Genomic DNA, 21,593 nt, shown 5'->3' with positions numbered 1-21,593 from the left:
TATTAATTAAATCTATTTTCTCATCACTTATTTTATCCCATCTTTATAAATCTACATTTCTCAATGGAAATTTGAACCTACATTTTCTGAAATAAATGAAAATGAAGTGAACTAATTGAAACTAGAACACAAAGTTTTGAAAATAGACTAATTAATGCAATATATATAATGTTAGCATAATAACAATTAAAATTTAGTAACACAAATATCATAACCGACTTCTCCTAAAGCTTAATTAAGTACTTAACCACTTTAAGTTGCAAATATTTATATAGATAAGGATGACAATCTAGTCAAATTATACAAAAAAAATAAAAATAAATTACCCATAATTAAAAGTTCAATAAATTAATTAAAGAAAACATCTCAAATAAAAACCAAGAAAAGGGTATTTTTCTTGATAACCGACTTTAATAACGGTCAGGCAACTAATTTTTGAATTACTCCTAACAACCACTAACTAACCGACCCAAGAATATAAATACGTTTCTTAGATTACAACTAAACCTATAATAATTACCTCTATAAATATCAATATACTGTTCATATTTCATTTATCAACAATTTCCCAGCTTTTGTTTTTCTCTTCATCTCAAGAGCATTCTACTAAACAATTTCCATCAATACAAACACAAATCTTACAAATTCTCTGTTTTTTTTTTCTACAAAACTAGTTCCATCATTAAAAATAAAACAGAAATCTATTTGTGGGTGTTTCTTTGTTGATCAATAATGGCTTTGAGTTCACAAAAACGACAGTGAGATTGAGGTAATCGCAAACAATCCAGACAAATTGGAGAAAGATTCAATAGGGCAGTTCATAAGGTTCATTAAAGTGGTCGGAATCGAAACCTCGAAGAGAGTATATGAAGGGTTCGACAGTTAGTAAAGCGGGTTTAAAGAAGTTCTGTCAAGAATCTTAAGAGATCTGTCAACTCAAGTCTTCAGCATCCCTTTGATTTTTCCTACAAAACTAGTTTCATCAACAAAAATCGTTGTGGTTCTCTCTGTTTCAATCACAATGCAGGGTGGCGTGGCTGGTCGAGCAAACAAACCGGCAAGTCATGGATCTCGAAAGAACGCAAGCTGGCGTATATTTGGGCGAAACTCACTGTTGTTTTTCACATTGATCATTTTTACGTTACTCATAAGTATTTTGATTGCTATTGCTCTGTTAACGGTGAACCGCAATATGGAGTCGGTGATTATTAGTCCATTTGGTATCTCTATTAGGTACAGTAATAGCAATTTCATGATGACACCGTCCTAGGCAATAGCAAGGATCGAGAAGTGTTGATGAGATTTTAGTCATACATGGTGCGTATTGGAGGGGTGGGGGTTTGATAATTCAGCTTTCTCGTTTGTAATTTGATTTTGTTAGTTTGATTTGAATAAAAGAACATTTTGTTGAGTTAGTTACCTAAAATATTGGTTGTAGTAGTACATAATTTTTAAACAAGATTATTGCCTTTGGTTAGTTAAATTAATTCAATCTCTATATATTTGAACAAACTGATGACATTGGAAATTCCTATACAATGCGCAACTTTTATAATTGAACAAACATTAAAATAACTTGGAGTAATCAGGTGACCAGGAAAAGAAGAGTCTAGGGAAAATCTTGAGGAATTATGTTCAGAAGCTGAACTATTGAAGTCGTTAGACCACGAAAATATAACCAAATGCTACCATTATCGGATTGATGATTGCCATTAAGTCGTGAACATTATTGTTGAGTATTGTTCTTCTGGAAATCTGACAGAGTGTAGCAAGAAACACATAGATGATCTGGTAGGAAATACGGCGATCAAGAATTGGTGTAGACAGATTCTAAGCGCGTTACATTATATTATTACTTGTGATCAGCCTGTTTGTCACCTTGATGTTAAGTGTGCTAACATATTCAGGGATTATTATAGTCTTATAGATGGCATTGATATGGTTAGAAACTTAGAAAAATATATTCTGAGTTCTTACTTGGAGTTGATACAATTCCTGATATCGTGGAGAACATTCAAGGAGAATTGGACTCGTCTGCTGAAGTAGTCGCACAAAATAAATCTATTTGGATTACTTATAAACCATTTACAAGTATAAATAGCAATCCTTTATAAGTCATGTTCCAAGACTCTTGTTTATTCTACAAAATCATCCCTTTATACTTAAATTCAATAAATAAGCCATACAAAATTAAGCGAATCAATTATCTCGATTCAAACGCGAATCCAAACCAAACCATATAATTGTTTGAAACTTGTTTTCCAATTTTCTACCTTATCCCATTTGTATAAATCTACACTTCTCAATGGAAATTTGAACCTAAATTTTCTAAAATAAATGGGAATGAATCGAACAAAATGATACAAAAACACAAAGTTTACAAAAATGACTAATCAATGCAATATATATAATGTTAGCAGTAACAATCACAATTTTAGTAACACAAATATCATACCCGATTTCTCATAAAGCTTAAGTTGCTTAACCACTTGTAGTTGCAAATATCAGTATAGATGAGGATGAAAATCTAGTCAATTATAAAAGATATAAAAATTATTACCCATAATTAAAATCTCAATAAATTAATCAAAGAACACATCTAAAATAAAAATCAAGAATTGGGTAATTCTATTTCTTGATAACCGACTTAAATAACGGTCAAGTAGCTAACTTAAATAAATCAGTTTTTATTGTATTACACATAACAACCAATAACTAACCGACCAAGAATATAAATACGTTTCTTGGATTACAACTTACAACCTATAAATATCAATCTATTGTCCATAATTCATTTATCAACAATTTCCCAACTATTTGATTTTTCTCTTCATCTTAAGACCATTCTACAAAAACAACTTCCATCAACACAAACACAAATCTTTAAAAATCTCTGTTTTTTCTCTGTTTCTTTCTTTGTTGATCAATAATGGCTTCGAGTTCTCGAAACGGTGGTGAGATTGAGGTAATCCCACACAATCCTGACGAATTGGAGACAGATCCAACCAGGCAATTCATCAGGTTTAATAAAGTGGTCGGAATCGGAACCTTGAAGAGAGTATACGAAGGGCTAGACACATACAATGGTAATAAAATCGCTTGGAGTAAAATGGAGGTCGGACAACTTGGTAAACATGGGGTAGACAAGTGTTGTCAAGAAGCCGAAATGATGAGGTCGTTAAACCATCCAAATGTACTCAAATGTTACACTTACTGGTATGATGGAATTAATTTCATCAATATTATCACTGATCTTTGTTCTTCTGGTAATCTGAGAGAGTATATTCACAAACATGATCTTTTTCGATGTACTGCTGCAATCAAAGATTGGTGTCGACAAATTCTAAGCGCATTACATTACATACATAGTCGGAACATTATACACCTTGATGTTAATGTTGATAATATTCTTGTTAATGGGAATTCAGGCACGGTTATGCTAGCAGATTTTGGTTTCGCGGTGTATAAAAAACCGAGGAATGATTACAGCACTTATGGTGGTACACCAGGTTACAGGGCACCAGAGGTTTCAAGCTATGAGTATAATCATTTGGCTGACATATACTCTTTTGGAATGACTGTACTACAGATGATGACTTACGAGAAGATATACAGCGAATGCGAGACTTTGGCTAAGATTGTTGAAGCAGTTCAGTCCGGTACTTTGCCTAATGCAATGAAACTAGTGTATGACCTTCAACTGAGGCAATTCATTGAAAGGTGCATTAAGCCTGCGTCTGAGAGACCCGAGGCAAGCGAACTCTTGAAGCACCCGTGTCTTGCAACTACTGATGAGGGCGGTGAGCGAAGCCAAGACAACAGGCTAAGTTCAAGCCGGTTGGGGTCCTTAAGGAAGCTGTCATTAACTCGCAAGAGCAGACGACCATAGGCTCGATTCGATTCGATTCCATTCAATTCTTTAGTATGAAGTTAAGACTTTTCTTGGATTTTCTTTAGTACAAATAAGTCTTTAATTCATGGTGTGTTAGGAAGTATTGATAGTAGTTAATGTTTGAATAATAAAGTGTATGATTTAGTACATGGTTTGAGTAGGAGGGTGGGGGTTTGATTCAGCTTTCTCGTATGTAATTGGATCTAAGTGTTAGTTTGATTTGAATAAAAGAACATTGTTGGTTAGTTAGTTAACTGTGATATAGATTGTAGTACTACCTAGATTTTTAAACAAGATTATTGCCTTTGATTAATTAATATAATTCATTGCTACTTAGTTGAACTGAACAAACTGATTATATATATTGTACAATGTTTAAATAAGACAGTCAAATTGGAAATTCCTATACAATGCGCTACTTTTAATTGAACAAGCATTGAAATAGTTCGGAGTAATGTGAAGTTAAAACGAGGAAAAGAAGAATATAGGGAAGATCTTGAGGAATTATGTGCAGAAGCTAAACTGTAGAAGTCGTTAGACCACCAAAACGTAACGAAATGCTACCATTATTAAATGGGAAATTCCAAGTTTATCTTCATGATTGACAAACTTTGTCAATCTAAGGGTATATATGGTATTTCACCTTGGCTAGTTGAGGACGAAATTGTCAATTCCATTAGCTGACCGGATATAATTGCCTTGACTAAGCATCCACATGTACAAGCCCTTACCTTGTTGGACTTCAACGGCACATGCCCTAGCTCTGTTGGATTTTACGGATGCAATCAATCATATTCTTCCGTTAGTCAAACTTTACATGCAAATTTGTTTCAATGTAATTGCCCCACAAATGGCAGAATACGGAAGAAGGAGGCATATTCCCTTTGTATATTTACTTTCTTTATTTTGTATATATCAACATGCAAATATTGCTTGACTTTCAGTAAAATAGATTTTGAATATTATAGTAAATTAATATTGTAATTCGGTTGATTTGGGAAGAATAAGGCATTTTTCCAAAGTATATTTACTTTCTTTATTTGTATAAATCAACATGTAAATTAATATTATATTGTAATATATAAATCAACATCTATTGTAGTGAAATTTGTAAGGTGCTATGTATATCTGATATTTTATAAATTTTTTTTGGTATTTTTATTATTTTCTAATATTATAGTTTAATGTAATTGTAGATATGACGAAATTGAAAATGAAATTTTTTTTTATTTTTGTTTTGAGATGGTGGGCATTTGGTAAGAGATAATTTAGCAAAGGAAGAAGCCCAAAGAGATAATCTAGGCCCAGGCTCACTAAAGACACCAATGTACAATCGCTGTGTTGGCATTTACAGGCCCAATGACACATTGTAGAATAGCCGTGTTGGCATTTAAAGACCCAATCACACATAGTGCATGTTTATTTAAATTATTTTTTGTTTGCGAAATAATTATTGTGTGTCGAATCAAATGGAAGTCAATTGAACTCAACCACTCAACCAAGGTAATTTAATCAATTATTATTATTCAAAATAGGATTTCATTATTGTTTTTTTTTTATTATTATTAAAAATTAATAATTAGTATTATATTTCATTATTATTTTAAATAAAATGAAAGTCAAATGCATTTAACAAAGCCTAACTAAGTCAAAAGAAAGTCAAACACATTCTAAACAGGCGTATTTGAATCAAATGAAAGTCAAATGCATTTAATAACAAAAGCTAATTGAGTAAAATGGAAGCCAATTGCAGTCAACAAAGCTAATTGAATCAAATTAAAATCAAACACATTCAAACAATTCTTTTTGAATAAAGTGAAAGTCAAATGCATTTAACAATAGCTAATTAAGTCAAAAGCAAGTCAAACACATTCTAAGCAGACGTATTTGAATCAAATGAAAGTCAAATGCATTTAACAAAAGCTAATTGAGTAAAATGAAAGTCAATTGCACTCAACAAAGCTAATTGAATAAATTAAAGTCAAACACATTCAACAATGCATTTTGAATAAAGTGAAAGTCAAATGCATTTAACAAAAGCTAATTAAGTCAAAAGAAAGTCAAACACATTACAAACAAAGGTTTCATAATCAAATGAAAGTCAAATGCATTTAACAAAAGCTAATTGAGTAAAATGGAAGTCAATTGCAACAAAGCTAATTAAATCAAATTAAAGTCAAACACATTCAAACAATGGTTTTTGAATAAAGTGAAAGTCAAATGCATTTAACAAAAGCTAATTAAGTCAAAAGAAAGTCAAACACAATCTAAACAAATGTATTTGAATCAAATGAAAGTCAAATGCATTTAACAAAAGCTAATTGAGTAAAAAGGAAGTCAATTGCAACAAAGCTAATTGAATCAAATTATAGTCAAACACATTCAAACAATTTTTTTTGAATAAAGTAAAAGTCAAATGCATTTAAAAAATGCTAATTAAGTCAAAAGAAAGTCAAACACATTCTAAACAAACGTATTTGAATCAAATGAAAGTCAAATGCATTTAATAAAAGCTAATTGAGTAAAATGGAAGTCAATTGCACTCAACAAAGCTAATTGAATCAAATAAAAGTCAAACACATGCAAACAATGATTTTTGTATAAAGTAAAAGTCAAATGCATTTAACAAAAGCTAATTAAGTTAAAAAAAAGTCAAACACATTCTAAACAAACGTAATTGAGTCAAATTAAAGTCAAACACATTCAAACAAAGCTAATTGAATCAAATCAAAGTCAAATACATTCAATAAAGCAAATTGAATCAAATGAATTGAAAGTCAAACACATTTAAACAAAGGTTTTATAATCAAATGAATGTCAAACATATTCAAACAAAGCTAATTGAATCAAATCAAAGTCAAATACATTCAATAAAGCAAATTGACCATATATTGTGGGGTTGGGAGGAATCGAACCCTTGACCATTGTGATTAGTAAGTTAGTAGAGTGTTGAGAGCTATGAAGTATGTGGACCATTGGGACACGTACTCAAATATATTTTTAATAACTACGAGCATTTTTGCAAAAGTAATTACATTTATTTCAGATTTAGTAGTTATACTTCTTACTAAAGAACATATATTTTGGAAATAGGGACACGTACTCAAATATATGTTTAATACGTACGAGTATATTTTCAAAAGTTATTACATATATTTTGACAACAGTATCAAATATATTTTTATTTTTGTATTTTTGAAATGGAAAAAAAAATAATTTAAAACAAATAACATAATATAATCTACTTTCCTAACGTTTTCAGCTAAGACATCAACGATAAAGAAAAATTAAATCACACTTCTAAATCGATGAATTATATATAGCCAACATATATCAACATATCAACAAAGACTCAAAATTCATTCATCTCACTTAAGCAAAGTATACCATAAATCAAACTTCATGCATTCCATATATAATTGTTGCAACCATATACAAAACTTAATTTAGCTAATAAGATTGCATGATTTCACTAGTAGAAAAATGCTCATTTGCGTCGCCTTATTTGCGTCACTTGTAGATATAAATGATGTAAATGAGATATTTTGGCTTCAGTTTAAGTTATTTGTGTCGGACATTAGCGTTGAAGCGAAGCAAAAGTCATATATTTTCGCCTACTTGTATTTGCGTCTCTTATATAAGTAGGAACGACGCATATAATTTTGTTATTTGCGTCACTTATTTATTGACAGCTGACGCAAATAACTTTGTGAACTAAATTGTGTCACTTCTTTTTGTAATGAGTGACGCAAATGTCTACTTAGTAGACAAAAAAAAATACAATATTAACTCACGCTGCCGTTCGAAATTCAAAACACCTAGCAAATTCAACCCCCAAATCCCCATATATTCAACAGCAAAACCCTAGTGTAGACACCCATTTGTGTCTCCCCAAAACCAAACCCGGTGATGAGTACCTTTCACGTCGAATCGTAATCGAATGAAGTGAAAGTGTGGAAAGTCTAGTGTTGCGGATAGTTTTAATTTTATTTCTCTTCTCTCTGTTTTTGAAAACCTATTTTAAGAAAATAGTCAATCCAGTTTGGTTGGTCCATGATATGGGTCCAATAGTAGTGTAGTTGGATAGGGCTTGAAAAGATCTTTCCAACGATATATTATAAGCCCAATTCCGATGAATATTGAGGAATTTATGGCCAAATTACTAAACTGGGCCCGGTTTGAGCCTTATATGCGGCCCAATGATCTAGGGCAGGGCCTAATATGGATTTATCATTCCTAATGCAATTAGGAATGGTTTTAGTCTTCTAGATTCTTCTAGAAGGTTCTTTTCATTCCTAATTCAATTAGCATTGATAAATTGACTTTTGTTTACTTTTTAGAGTTTTAATCAGAATAAAAAAGTGTTTTCGAGGAAAATACGATTTTATCCTCCTGTACGGTTAAATTCTATCTGATTTTAGAAAACGCGTCAAAAACGGGATTAGCGCCTAACGCCAGACATTAGCGCCTGACGCTAGCGTTAGCGCCTAGCGCTAATTGCCAGGGTCGGCGCTAATCAAGTTTTATTTGCGCCAGAACTCTGATTTGTTTTTGTTTTTTTTTTGTTTTTTTGTTTTTTTTTTTTTTTTTTTAATCTTTTTGGCTGATTTTCTCTATAAATAGTCTCCTAGAAATATTTGTAATTTACAGGTACATCAATTCAATATAATTTACAAGATGTCGCTTAAAGTTGGTCTTATATTGGTTAGATCGATAGTTATTGTATTATATAAAAGTTTATTAACAATTAATGGTCTTTACATTAAAAAAAATATAAATGTAGTGTATGGGTGGTGGCAGTAGAGGAATCTGCTACTACTACCATTTTATTTATTTATTTATTTTTAATAAAAACACTATTTGTAACTGGCGTTAGGCTATGCCAGTTACAAATAATACTTTAATTTATTTGTAACCAGCATAACTTAACGCCAGTTACAAATAGTATGCTTTCTATCTTGGAAAATAGCCTATTTGTAACTGGCGTTAGCTTAAGCCAGTTACAAATAGTATATTATTTGTAACTAACATTAGCCGGTTACGAATAAATTTTACTAGTTGTAACGGTGGCATTCGCAACCAACAATGCCAGTTACAAAAAGTCAATTTCGCCAGTTACGAATAGCATCTTTTCTACTAGTGATAATCACCTCCATTGGGTGATCTGTCCTCCTTGATAGCAATCAATGTCTCCTTCATGGTCTAGACCTTCAGCCTGGGGAAAACACCCCATTGTATAGCCTCCCTATCAAGCCGATCCAAGTAATAAATCTGTCATAGACCCTAAATAAACCATTTATTAATCACATTAAAACCAACTGCCAATACCTACAAAGATAGACATATTACACTGAACGTACCACGACAAATAAAATGCATCCACCACATCCACCAGCATGCCCATAAGAATAAAACCTACGAGCGAAGGACCGGACACTAGTAAGCAGTTTGGATAGCACCAGAGTGCACCAATCATATTGAACGGCTTCCATAGCACATGTACATGTCAAAGTAGGTACCAGGTCAGAAGACAATCTAGTGGACAACGTAAGACACAACAACATTTCTAAAGCAATCAATAAGAAGAGCGTCTTGAACTCTTCCTCCTCGTTCTCTTCCCAGTAACACTCAAGCCTCTCCATTAACTCAGGGTAGACCGGAATTCCTACTTTATCAAAGACGTCTGGCTGTCCATTATTTCGTGTTGCCCCGTATTTTGCAATTATTTTTTTCACCATATCCCGTTGTGCACTCTTTAAAGTTTTGCATGAGGGAAGTATCTTTGGTCCATTAGGGATGCCAAGGACCTAATGAACTTGATTTTTAGACAACCTTAAACACCTTCCATCCGGGGTTAGTAACATCTTACTAGTCGGATCCGAATTCAGGTCACTAACCAGTACCCCAACTGCCTTGGAAGATGCATGTCACCAGATAAATACAACAGCCCTCCAAATCCCATTTCGGCAACCCACCGTCTCCTACGTGAGTCAAAGGTTTGACAGATTCTGGAAAAACTCTCCACTCGACAATTCAATTTTGGTGGCTGTTAAATTGGGGTAAGATACGTTAAATGGAAACAATAACAACAACATAACATTTACCTGAACTTGGAGAACAACACACATTGTACAATACCTTAGACCTCGCCTTAAAAAACTCCTTTAAAACTTCACCTTTAGCCTTTATTTTCCCACCGACAGTCAAACTATCATCCTACAGGTAGATTTCAACCCATCATAAAACGAAAGATAAACAACGAGAGAGTATCTTGGTGTGATTTAGAACTTACCTTGAACATTGCCTGGAAAACGTGTTTGCTATCTTGCATCATTTGGAACTTATCTTGAACATCAACCAATGAATTAATACACATTGCAAAGTTTGAGCACAAACAACCGTAAAAGGAAAAAAATAAAAAAAAAATCCGGAAATTATTCTAATGCTGCATACTCAAATTCCAATTCATAACATTTCTTTGACGTTAATTGGATTGGTTTACAGCAAAATTAGGCTCCACAACAAGTTCCAGAACACACAGATGATGTTCACTAATACACATGGGCAAAATTCAAAATGGATACACAACAAGTTAACATATTTGACTCGAAAGCTAAGCTATTTAATTCGCAAAATCTAAGCTATCTAATTAACAACAAATTTCCAGAAACATAAAGCCATAGCAAGAGATAAACAAGAATTTCACTTACAATTGATCCCGACGACAGAGTGTATTCCGACAACCGCATAACCCTCAAGAACCACAATTTCACTTACAATTGATCCCCGACGACAGAGTGTCAGAGTTCTAGCCACAGAAGCAACAATCGGTGAGAATGTCGCCCTAGGTTTTTAGAGATTTGGGAAAGTATCCAGAAACGTTACAACAATTTGCTCAGAGACGGACGTTAAAAAAAACTAGTCAAGCGTTAGTTTGACTATGAAGAACGTCTTCCATGTCATTTAGACGTTTTCCCAATTAATGACCGTGGCGACCAAAATGCCCCCCACCCTTTGTAAGGAAATGACATATTTGCCCCTTAAATTACTGATTTCGCAAATCAGGCTGATGAACTTGAATTTCCCCCAAATTAAATAATCATAAAACCCTAAATTGTCTGATTGATATTAAAAAATCCAAACCCCAATTAAATTAAATTTAATAAAATTTTCGTAAAACCCTAGATTACCAAATTGATATTGAACATAAAGGAACAACATCTTACCTCAAAAGCGGTTTCTTTGGAGGATGGAAATACCAGATGACGTAAATTGCGCTTCGGGAAATTGAAACAGAGAGAAAGGAGGACAAATTTGAGGGTTTATTATTTTGTGAATAATTTAGGTTATGTTTGGATAACAAAAAATGGAAGGAAAGGAAGGGAAGGGAAAGGGAAAGGGAAAGGGAAAGGGAGGGAGACAATGGAAGGAAAGGAAGGGAAGGGAAAGGGAGGGAGACAAAGTTCCTTGTTTGGATAATATGTTGGGGGAGGTAAGGGGAGGGGGAGGTAAGGGGAGGGATCCATTTTCCCTCCTCCTTTAATAAAGACCATCCCTTCAAAATTGGAGAGATTTGGAGGGAAAATGGAGCTCATCATTTCCTCCACTTTCCCTTCCTTCCCCTTCCTCCTATTTCCCTCCCTTCCATTTCCCTTCTAATTTGTTATCCAAACATAGCCTTACGGAGTATTTGCCTTAGAAAGGAGGCCTCATTAATAAGATAAACAAAAATCTTACATTGATAACTGCCGATTTCCGCCGATATCATTGTGATGGCACCTGTAGTAAGCCAAACTAAAACCCTCACGATTGAAATAACGATAAGATAACCTATTATCCGGTTTGTGGTTCCTACAGGTGTGGATACCTTGCATCGTACATCCGTTTCATGGAAAAAAACATACGAAGTATGTAACTTAAATGATGAGCCAGAGCACTCAAGTTCTCAAGTTCACCTTCATATAACTTTGCAAAGTCACTTTACAAGCTAAAGGAAGCAGTGAAAGATATAAAAATGTATGTGCTTGTTCGGGTGATGAGAATCGATCCTAGGATCATCTGGGACCGGGAGGGGAGCTCTAACCACTTGAGCTATCCCTCGCTCTCTCAACCTAAGCCATTGCAAAACAATGAAATAAGCAATGTATGAAATGTAGTGTGACCCTGAAAGTTGTCATTAATCAAGTTCAAAATCATAAAGTTGCTTAAAAAATGTGTACATAGCTAAGTATGGCCAAGAACAGACTCATAAGGGGTGCAAAACTGCAAACTCACGCATACATATATAACCAAGATAGACCGAAATAGAATATAGAGTGGATCAAATTTGCATACACTACTAGTCTTAAAATTGATTTCAAGTTCAATCAAATATTCATCATCTGCCTCTTATGAAAAGACTGCACATATTTACTTTTGACAGCTGATTTTTTTTCCTATTTCAACTTTCTTTAGAAAAGTTGCTAATATTTAATTTCTTGTCAGAATGTTCAGCATCCATTATGTATAGCCAAACTGAATTTATGACCTTCAATTATGCCACAAAGTTCATGAAAATAAATTAAACAACAATAACAGGATTATGTTTCCATTATAATGAAAAATATCAGTCTTAACTTAGAAGTAACTCGTAAGCACTCGTAAATAACATCAATAATAATAATAAAATCACACAAATAGAAAGCCAATGAAACTAATAAATTATAAGTGTCTGTCCTGCATGATATTTAGAAATTGACTAAAAAATTATTAAATAATCAAGGCTTGTCAAAAAATAAAAAATTCAAAAAAAAAAATTCAAAAAAAAAAAATCAAGAAAGGATATTTTAGGTTTATTATGACCGACTTTATTACTGCCACAAACTAACAAGATAAATCTGTTTGGATTCCAAATAACCCCATTATACATATAAATATATAATACTATTATAAATAGCTATCAATCCGTTATAAATCATTTGTTCCAAGAATTCTCTGTTTATCCTACAAAATCATCCCTTCATTTCATTATTAAATCATTTGCTCCAAGAATTCTGAAATAGCAATCATCCTTTCAAGTGTTCTGTTTTTACAAAACTACTTTCATCAACATTTAATCGTAAGAGATCTTTTTTGGGTTCTTCAATTCTTTGTTGCTGTTAATACTAATGGCTTCGAGTTCACGAATAGTAAAAACTAAAGGTCCGATTTTACTGGGAAAGAATCCTGATATTATTGAAGTGGGTTCGGGTTCACAAGCCAATTCTCGTAGAGTTCAGGAGAGAAGTCCGTCAAGGCAATTCATAAGGTACAATAATGTCATAGGAAAAGGGAACTCGAAGGTAGTTTTCGAGGGATTGGATACATTGAATGGTGTACTAGTTGCTTGGAACAAGATTATGGTGACAGATGCAGACTTAAAGAAAAAGGGAAGCGTTGAAAATTGTTGTGGAGAACCTGAATTGTTGCAAACGTTAGACCACGAGAATATAATCAAGTGTTATTGTTTTTGGATCAGTAAAGATCGTAATTTCATTAACATGATTACTGATCTTGCTTCTTCTAAGAGTTTGAGTAATTACAGAAGGTCACATGAACTTGTTGGTAGTGTTACTGCAATGAGTGCAATCAAGGGTTGGTGCAGGCAGATTCTAAGCGCGTTAGAGTATCTTCACAGCCGTACTCCCATGATTATACACCGCGATGTTAAGGGTGAAAACATCTTAATTGATGGGGTCTCGGGCAAGATTAAGCTAGCAGATTTTGGTTTCGCGGTACCTTATGAAGGCGAAACTCATAATGTTGCTGGTACACTATCGTACATGTCAGCAGAGGATTTGGCCGGTGAGCAGAGTGAGAAGAGTGATATATACGCTTTCGGAATGTGCGTGCTACAGATGATGACTGAGGAACCTGTGTACAGCGAATTCAGATCAAAGTATGAACTTTTAGGAAAGATTAAGTCGGGTGTTAAGCCGACTGCTCTGTACTTTGTGCAAGACGAAATGGTTAAGAAGTTCATTGAAAAGTGTCTTGCTAAGGCGTCTAAGAGGCCCTCGGCAACTGATCTCTTGAAGCACCCATTTCTTGCAGAGACGACGAAACCAGCATGGTTGAGGTCCTTACGGAGGCTTTCATTGACTCGAAGGAGCAGTTCCTAGGCTCGATTCGAAGGAGCAGTTCATAGGCTTGATGATTCGGTACTTTACATTAGTATGAAATTAAGAATTTACTCTTGATCTTCTTTTGTTTATGTCTAGATTACAATAAATTGCGTCTTTAATTCAGGGTATGTTAGACTGTTAATGAAAATTAGTGTGTGTATTAATTTTCAATACTTAGTTTGTTATAAGTGTGTGTCAGTGATTGTTCTATGAATTTATTGTTGACTTAGTTTGTAATATACTTATATGTGTTTGAATGAAAGAACATTGCTGAGTTTTAGTTGATTTTAAATACAGTACTGAGTAATTGATTTTAATCACTTGTTTCACAATTTTTTCTCGTGTTATAATCGCATTTTAAACAAGATCCCCCCCCCCCCCCCCTCCCCCCAAAAAAATTAATCCAATTGAAACAAATTGATAGCATTGAAACAAATTTAATTAAGTAAAGTAGGTTTGAAGTTACCATAAGATGTTAAAAATGTATCCTAAAATAAATTTTAATTTAAGCAATATTGATGGAAATCTTTCTCAAAAAAGAGTATTTACGTAGTATGTTTGTTGATCCGACTTACTTTAACTACAATAACTAACCACATAAATCCGTTAGGATAGAACCACATGCAAGTAGCAACCATATTATTAGTCTACATACATATAAGCTTCAAGGGGCGCTTAACACGACAAGAACTAAGCTGAAGAGGTCCAATTTAATGAACTTCAGAAATAGGTATAAATTGCCGAAGTCAGATGTCCAATTCACTTTTAAAAGTGACAATCAATGAAACAAACTAACTAAAGAATCACTTCATCCTAAATTCGAGCAATCATACTGATTGAGTATCAAATTAAAGTGTCTAGAATGCATAGAATTATAATCATCATAGTTATTACTCTAACATAGATGAATAATGTTAAAACTTGACAAGTCTGCTTAATGGGGTACGGTAATAATGAATAATGGTAGCAGCACCTTTGTCAAGGCATGTCTCCATTTATAGGGTCGAGAATTGTCTTAAGTTCATTCAACTTTCCATTGTATTCAGAAACTCGAGTGAGATTGAAATTCCAGTCGAGCCAGTGGATTGTCCTCTCAATTGCATCCTTCATCTTTTTAGCATCCTCCTCTCCAAACTTGTTCCAGCAAACTTCCACCATGTCCCACTTACTTTCAGCATACCTCTGTAATGCTAGCTTGGCGTTAACAACTTTTTTGTGCTCCTCATCCTCTGCCTTGTACTTATTAGCCTCCTCTATCATTCGATCAATCTCTTTTTTTGATAACCTACCACTGTGATTTGTAATACTGATTTGTTTTTTGTTATCAGTTCCTATATGTTGTGCTGACACAGTAAGGATACCATCATTGTTGATTTCAAAGCAGACATCAAATTTTTCGTGACCTGCCGGTGCTGCAGGGATATTGTACAGAACAAACTTACCTAGCAGGTTGTTCTCTAAGGCGATGGGACTTTCACCTTCGAATAGCTTAAATGACACCCTTGTCTGATTGTGCGCAGAAGTATACATAATTTTTGACACTTTCACTGGAATGGTAGAATTTCTTGGGATGAAAATGCTCATCCCACCACCACTTTCAGTTCTAACTCCAAGGGACAAAGGAATGACATCTACTAGTGTAAAATCTTTATTGTTACGTACACCGCTCAAGATTGCAGCTTCAATTGCAGCACCATATGCAACAGCCTCATCCGGGTTAATGCTTTGGCAGAGCTCCTTCCCATTAAAGAAATCTTTTAACATTTCTTGAACTTTTGGAATCCTAGTTGACCCACCAACTAGAACAACATCATCAACATTAGCCTTTTTCATTTTGGCATCTTCCAAACATTCCTTAACAGGATTCACACAATTTTTAAACAAATCCAAGTTCAACTTTTCGAACTTGGCACGGGAGATGGTTGAATACAAATCAATACCCTCATACAAACAATCTACATCAACACTAGTTTCCGTAGCTGATGACAGCATCCTTTTAGCTCTCTCACAAGCAGATCGCAACCTCCCAATAGCCCTGCGGTCTTTACTGATGTCCTTGTTATGTTTCCTCTTAAACTCGGCCACAAAGTAATCAACCATTCTACTGTCAAAATCCTGACCACCTAGATGGGTGTCTCTGTTAACTGCTTTCACTTCACAAGCCTGTTTACCAATTCTAACCAAAGATACATCAAATGTCCCACCACCAAGATCAAAAACTAACACGTTCTTAGCCGTCTCTTTCCTATCATTGCCGATTTTATCAAGACCATAGGCAATGGCAGCAGCCGTTGGTTCATTGATAATCCGCATGACATTGAGTCCAGCAATGGTACCGGCATCTTTTGTTGCCTGACGTTGGGAATCATTGAAATAAGCGGGGACAGTGACAACAGCATTTTTAACTTCCGAGGCAAGGTAGGTCTCTGCAGTCTGTTTCATCTTCATCAAGACCATTGAAGAGATCTCCTCTGCAGCAAATTTCTTTTCTTCACCTTTATAGGTGACTACGATAACAGGTTTGCTGTCTTCAGACGCGGAAATAACTTTAAAAGGCCAGAGTTTCATGTCATTTTGCACTACTTCATCAGTGAATTTTCTGCCAATAAGCCTCTTTGCATCTGTAGTTTATTTCAATGAATAAAAAGCCAATTATAAAAAGGAAAATTTGTTGAAAACCATCCTATAAAAACCAAATTTTGTTGAAAACCATTTTATATATATATATTTCGTCAAAGCACAGATATTTTAAATTTGTTTTGTTGAATCCCACCACTTTTCGAATTTCGGCTATTGATTGATATTTCCAACGTTGATTAGCATATGCACCTCACATGACTTACTTAACTCCACTTTTCTATTCCCCCCCCCCCCCCCCTTTCCTTCCTTCATTTCCCCTTTGTCACTCACATTTCCTTGCAATTTTATAAAAGGCTTTAAAAACCAAATTATGATGAAGAGGAGTGACGAAGAGGGAGATGAATGAAGGAAAATGGGGAATAAAAGAAAAGTAGAGTAAAGTGGGTCACGTGAGGTGCACATGTTAATCAACGTCGGAAATGTAATTTATTAGTTGGAACCCGGGGAAATGGTGGGACTTAACAAAAAAAAAAAAATTTAAAACAGGTGTGCCTTGACAAAAAATTTTTTAAAACAAATGTGTTTTGACAAAAAAGAAATTATAAAATAGTTTTCAACAAAATTTGATTTTTATAAGATGGTTTTCACCAAATTTTGCTTATAAAAAATTGACTCAACAAAATATCATAATAGTTACTCTATCAAATTTTGTAATACGGAGGGTAAACATTTACAAAAAAATTGTCTCATGTATAGTTAATGTGCTTTAGGAGACAAATTTGTAAGACTAACGGAGTATATCTCATTCGTTACAAAGGGATCGTCTAATTGTTAGCCACCCTTCATTACCTCAATAATGCATATTTATTTTTGCATCAAAAAAAAAAATGCATATTTATTCTGTTTCTATTGGTTAAAATAATAGGCACAAGTTCCATTAAATTCAATTTATATTTGACTCCTAATTTTCTCTAATGTTTAGTTGATGTGTCAAATTTCTAATGATGTTGTATATAGGGACAACATACAATGGTTGTATGTGTATCGGCTCTCTGTTTATTTACAAGTAGTGTGTTTATATTAATCAGTAAAAGTTACGAGCATTTAATTAACTAATAATATACTCCGTACCATCAAATATAATTGTAAAAATACAAGTATCAGTTTTAATTTTAACAACTGAACAACAACAAAATGTTTCAATTAATCAACATTAATTTTAATTGTAAAAATTACTTTCAACTTATTAATTGGGTATTTGGTTAGTTCAATTTAACATAGACCCTATTGACATATATTGGCACATATTAAGACAATCAACCATTGCAAAATTAAAGTGTAACATGATCTATCAAACACAATAAAAAAAAATATGTAGATTGAAGGATAGAGAAAACGAACCAAAAATAGTATTAATTGGATTAGAAGTAGCCTGATTTTTAGCGGCCTCGCCAACAAGACGTTGGGTTTTATCGAAAGCAACACAAGACGGTGTCGTTCTGTTTCCTTGATCATTGATAATTATTTCAACACGGCCGTGCTGCCATACTCCAACACAAGAGTATGTCGTCCCAAGATCGATTCCTATTGCCGGCCATTCTTTATTCTCTATTTCCACGCTTGGGTTTTTTTGGTGATATTGCTGTTTATAAAGGGAAGAAAAAAACGAAAGAATGGACATTTTAAGGAATTTACGTCGGATAATGCAAAGAAAAAATTGTTAGGGTTTTTGTTTGAAGCAATTTTTAAGTTCAATTTGCAATATAATTGTGGGAATTTCGAGTGAAAACTGAAATATGAAGCAATTATAAGGAGGTCTAGAGGCGTAGCCTACTTGGGATATTTTTATAGGAAGTGTAGACTACTTGGGAATTGGGATTGTTTTAGTGTTTACTAAAATCTTTCGATGCACCACAAACAATCGTCAAAATGGTCAATATTTTCACCACTAATCCGTTACCTTAAAGGAATAATTTTAATTAGAAAAAAAATCATATCATATAACTAATATATAAAGCTAAACTTTAGCCAGGTCACGAAATAGTGACACTTGGAAAATTTAAATAAATTAATAAGATAAAAAAAGTTAGTTAAAAATTCTTTTTTCAATCAAATTATGATAGAATTTAGAATAAAATGGTTAGTTTAGAGTTTTATTTTCGATAAAATACCAAATAATAAACTTATAATTAGGCCACAAGACAACATTGTATAGCATTTTAACTTTTCACCAAGAGTCGCACCACGTTGCATAATTATAGATAGACTTTGTAGAAAAAAAAAAGTTAATTTAGAATTCTATTTTGAATCAATTAAATTCAATTATAATATAATTTTATCTTAAAATTCCATAAACGACCCGAGCATCGCACGGGCACAAAACTAGTAACTAATATATAAAGCTAAACTTTTAGCCAGGTCACGAGGCTGCGACACTTGGCGTTCCATATTTTTGCCAAGTGTTACGCCACGTTGGATAGATTTAAATAGACTTCATAAGATAAAAAAAAAAAGTTAGTTTAGAATTCTATTTAAATAGAATTTTAGGATAAAATTGTTGGTTTAGAGTTTTATTTTCGATAAAATACATGTACAAAGTGAATTATAATTTTATTCAAAAAAATTATTACATTATAATTCAAAGAACAACCTGATAAAGCTAAACTTTTAGCCAAGCGACAAGACAGCGACACTCGGCGTTTCAACTTTTCGCCAAGTGTCGCGCCACGTTGGATGGATTTAAATAGACGATTAAAAAGTTAATTTAAAATTATATTTGGATATAATTTTAGGATAAAATTGTTAGTTTAGAGTTTTATTTTCAATAAAATACCAATATTTTAGAGGTACAAATTGAATTATAATTTTGTTAATTTTTTTTTGATAAAATATAGCAAATCGTCATAAAAGCACATCAATTCCTAACTAATTTTGTATCAATGATATATTTAAAAATTTGACTTATAGATTAAAAATTTATCTTCAATAAACAACCCGGGCATCACACGGGGCACAAAACTAGTTAATATATTATATAAATAAACTATGCATTTTTTGGAGAATAGACGGTGTGCCACATAAGCAAAATATATTTTTAATTTTGATTAAAAAAAAAAGTATATTTTTAATTTGATCAATTAAAAATAAAATTTCTATATTATTTTAAAATTAAAAAATTCATAAATTGACACAACGTACAACACTAATAAAATTTTGTATCAATACAAAACCAAATCAAGCGAGTTTTGTATCACAATTTTGTTTCAGTTTTAAGTCATCAATGGCTACGTAATTCTTAGTTTAACTTTTAAAATCCTATCCTTATTTAAGTGTGTATTTGTGATTTTTTTTTTGAAGGGATATTTGTGATTATTGCTTACATTGTATTTATTTGGAATGCTTAAGAATTATATGTTTATGTTTTGTGTAACTGAATTTTGTTTTCACATGCAGATCTAATTTGATCAAAGAATTTAATTCGAGCAAAAATGATTGGAAAATCATAGAACAAGGAGGTAATATATCTTTATAAATCGTTTACTTTTATTAAATTTTTTATAAACCTTTTTAGTTTTAATTAATTAATTTTATGATTAAAACAATTTTTTTTGTGATTTAGATAGCTTATTCAAGTAATCAAATTAACTTTATTTTTTTTAATTACAAGCTGATTACGTTAATGTCTCAATTAAAGCCAACTTTAAACAATTTTGTCAAAAATTAATTGAAAGAAAGTTTACTCCATTAAATATTTTTCAATCGTTACAAATATTAAGCGAAAATTGGGGACGACTAAAAAAATTCCAATGCCTAAATTTGATTTTGTACCATTACAATTTTTAGATCAATTTCACAAAAACTTTTCACTCATGATAAATATATTGATTTATTTTAAAACACTATGAAGATTAGTTTTATATAAATTTTATTTTTGCTAACATGTTTTATTTATCCAATTTTATTAGATAGAAGAGATATGGGTGTGAACGAAGAAATAGAAGATAAATAGTATACACGTTTTTATTATTTTTTAATATTTTTGTTTTTAAAAAATCAACGAATAATGATTTAAAATTTAAATATGTAAAAAATATTTTAAAAAATCGTTTCAAATTATAGATTTTATCCTAATATGTAACCGATAAAATATCATATTTACAATTTTTTTCTGAAAAGATGTCATATTTATAATTTAATCATATTTATAACAAACAACCACAAATAAAATACAAAACAACAATAAATAAAGTCTCATAATAAATTACATTAAAATATATTATACTTTTGTAATAGGCAATAATACTTCAATTAAATAATTATGTGTTTTATTGTCTGAAATTATTGAATGGTAAAATAAATCAAATACGAAAATATCTTTTCTTGAGATTTATATATGAAAAAGTGTGCATCACACGGACTTTCATCTAGTTTAACCCTATTTTTTTCGACTAGCTTCATATGAGTTGTTTTTATAAATGTGTTTGGTATTTTAATCATCTTAGTATTAGAAGCTAATTTTGAGTTTTATAATTAATTTTAAAAAATTACTATTCTTCATTTTCACTCCATATTTAGTTAAAACCATAAATGTCAAAATATATTTTTTATTAATATAATTTAAATTTATAGTTTTATAGTTTTATAAATAATTTTATAAGTGTATTACTCTCTCCGTGTAGACACCCAAATGTGTCTCCCCAAAAACCAAACCCAGTGATGGATACTTTTCACGTCACTTAATTGTCGAACGAAGTGAAAGTGTGAAAAGTCATATGATGCGGTCGTTTTAATAAAAATCTTTCTTTTTGTTTTCGAAAATATTCCTTTTCGTACCCTATTTATGAATATAGTCAGTTTAACTTAGCTCGGTCCATGACAAGGGTCCAATAATAGTGTAGTTAAGTCGAGTTCGTAGAGAGCTTTCGAATGATATATTATAAGCCCAATTCCGATGAGTAATGAGGAAGTTATGGCCAAAA

The 21,593-nt window shown here is 32.4% G+C and overlaps 1 protein-coding gene and 1 pseudogene across 1 annotated transcript; one reads left to right on the top strand and one right to left on the bottom strand.

Moving 5' to 3' along the window:
- Window positions 1–2,929: 2,929 nt before the first annotated feature.
- Window positions 2,930–3,889, top strand: LOC145640400 (putative serine/threonine-protein kinase WNK6 pseudogene; annotated as a pseudogene).
- A 7,736-nt stretch (window positions 3,890–11,625) lies between these two features.
- LOC145640399 (heat shock 70 kDa protein 18-like) lies at window positions 11,626–18,295 on the bottom strand. Its single transcript, XM_081691685.1, has 4 exons — window positions 18,016–18,295; window positions 15,030–16,655; window positions 11,760–11,865; window positions 11,626–11,671 (listed from the first exon to the last, which is right to left on the bottom strand). Exons 1-4 carry the CDS (start codon window positions 18,293–18,295, stop codon window positions 11,626–11,628), a joined length of 2,058 nt encoding a protein of 685 aa, XP_081547811.1.
- Window positions 18,296–21,593: the final 3,298 nt, after the last annotated feature.

This window comes from Chenopodium album, chromosome 7 (assembly GCF_948465745.1).
Source record: "Chenopodium album chromosome 7, dcCheAlbu1.1, whole genome shotgun sequence".
NCBI classification, from domain to species: domain Eukaryota; kingdom Viridiplantae; phylum Streptophyta; class Magnoliopsida; order Caryophyllales; family Amaranthaceae; genus Chenopodium; species Chenopodium album.
The sequence above is the reverse complement of the archived record's forward strand: the minus strand, read 5'-3'. Positions and strand labels throughout refer to the sequence as shown.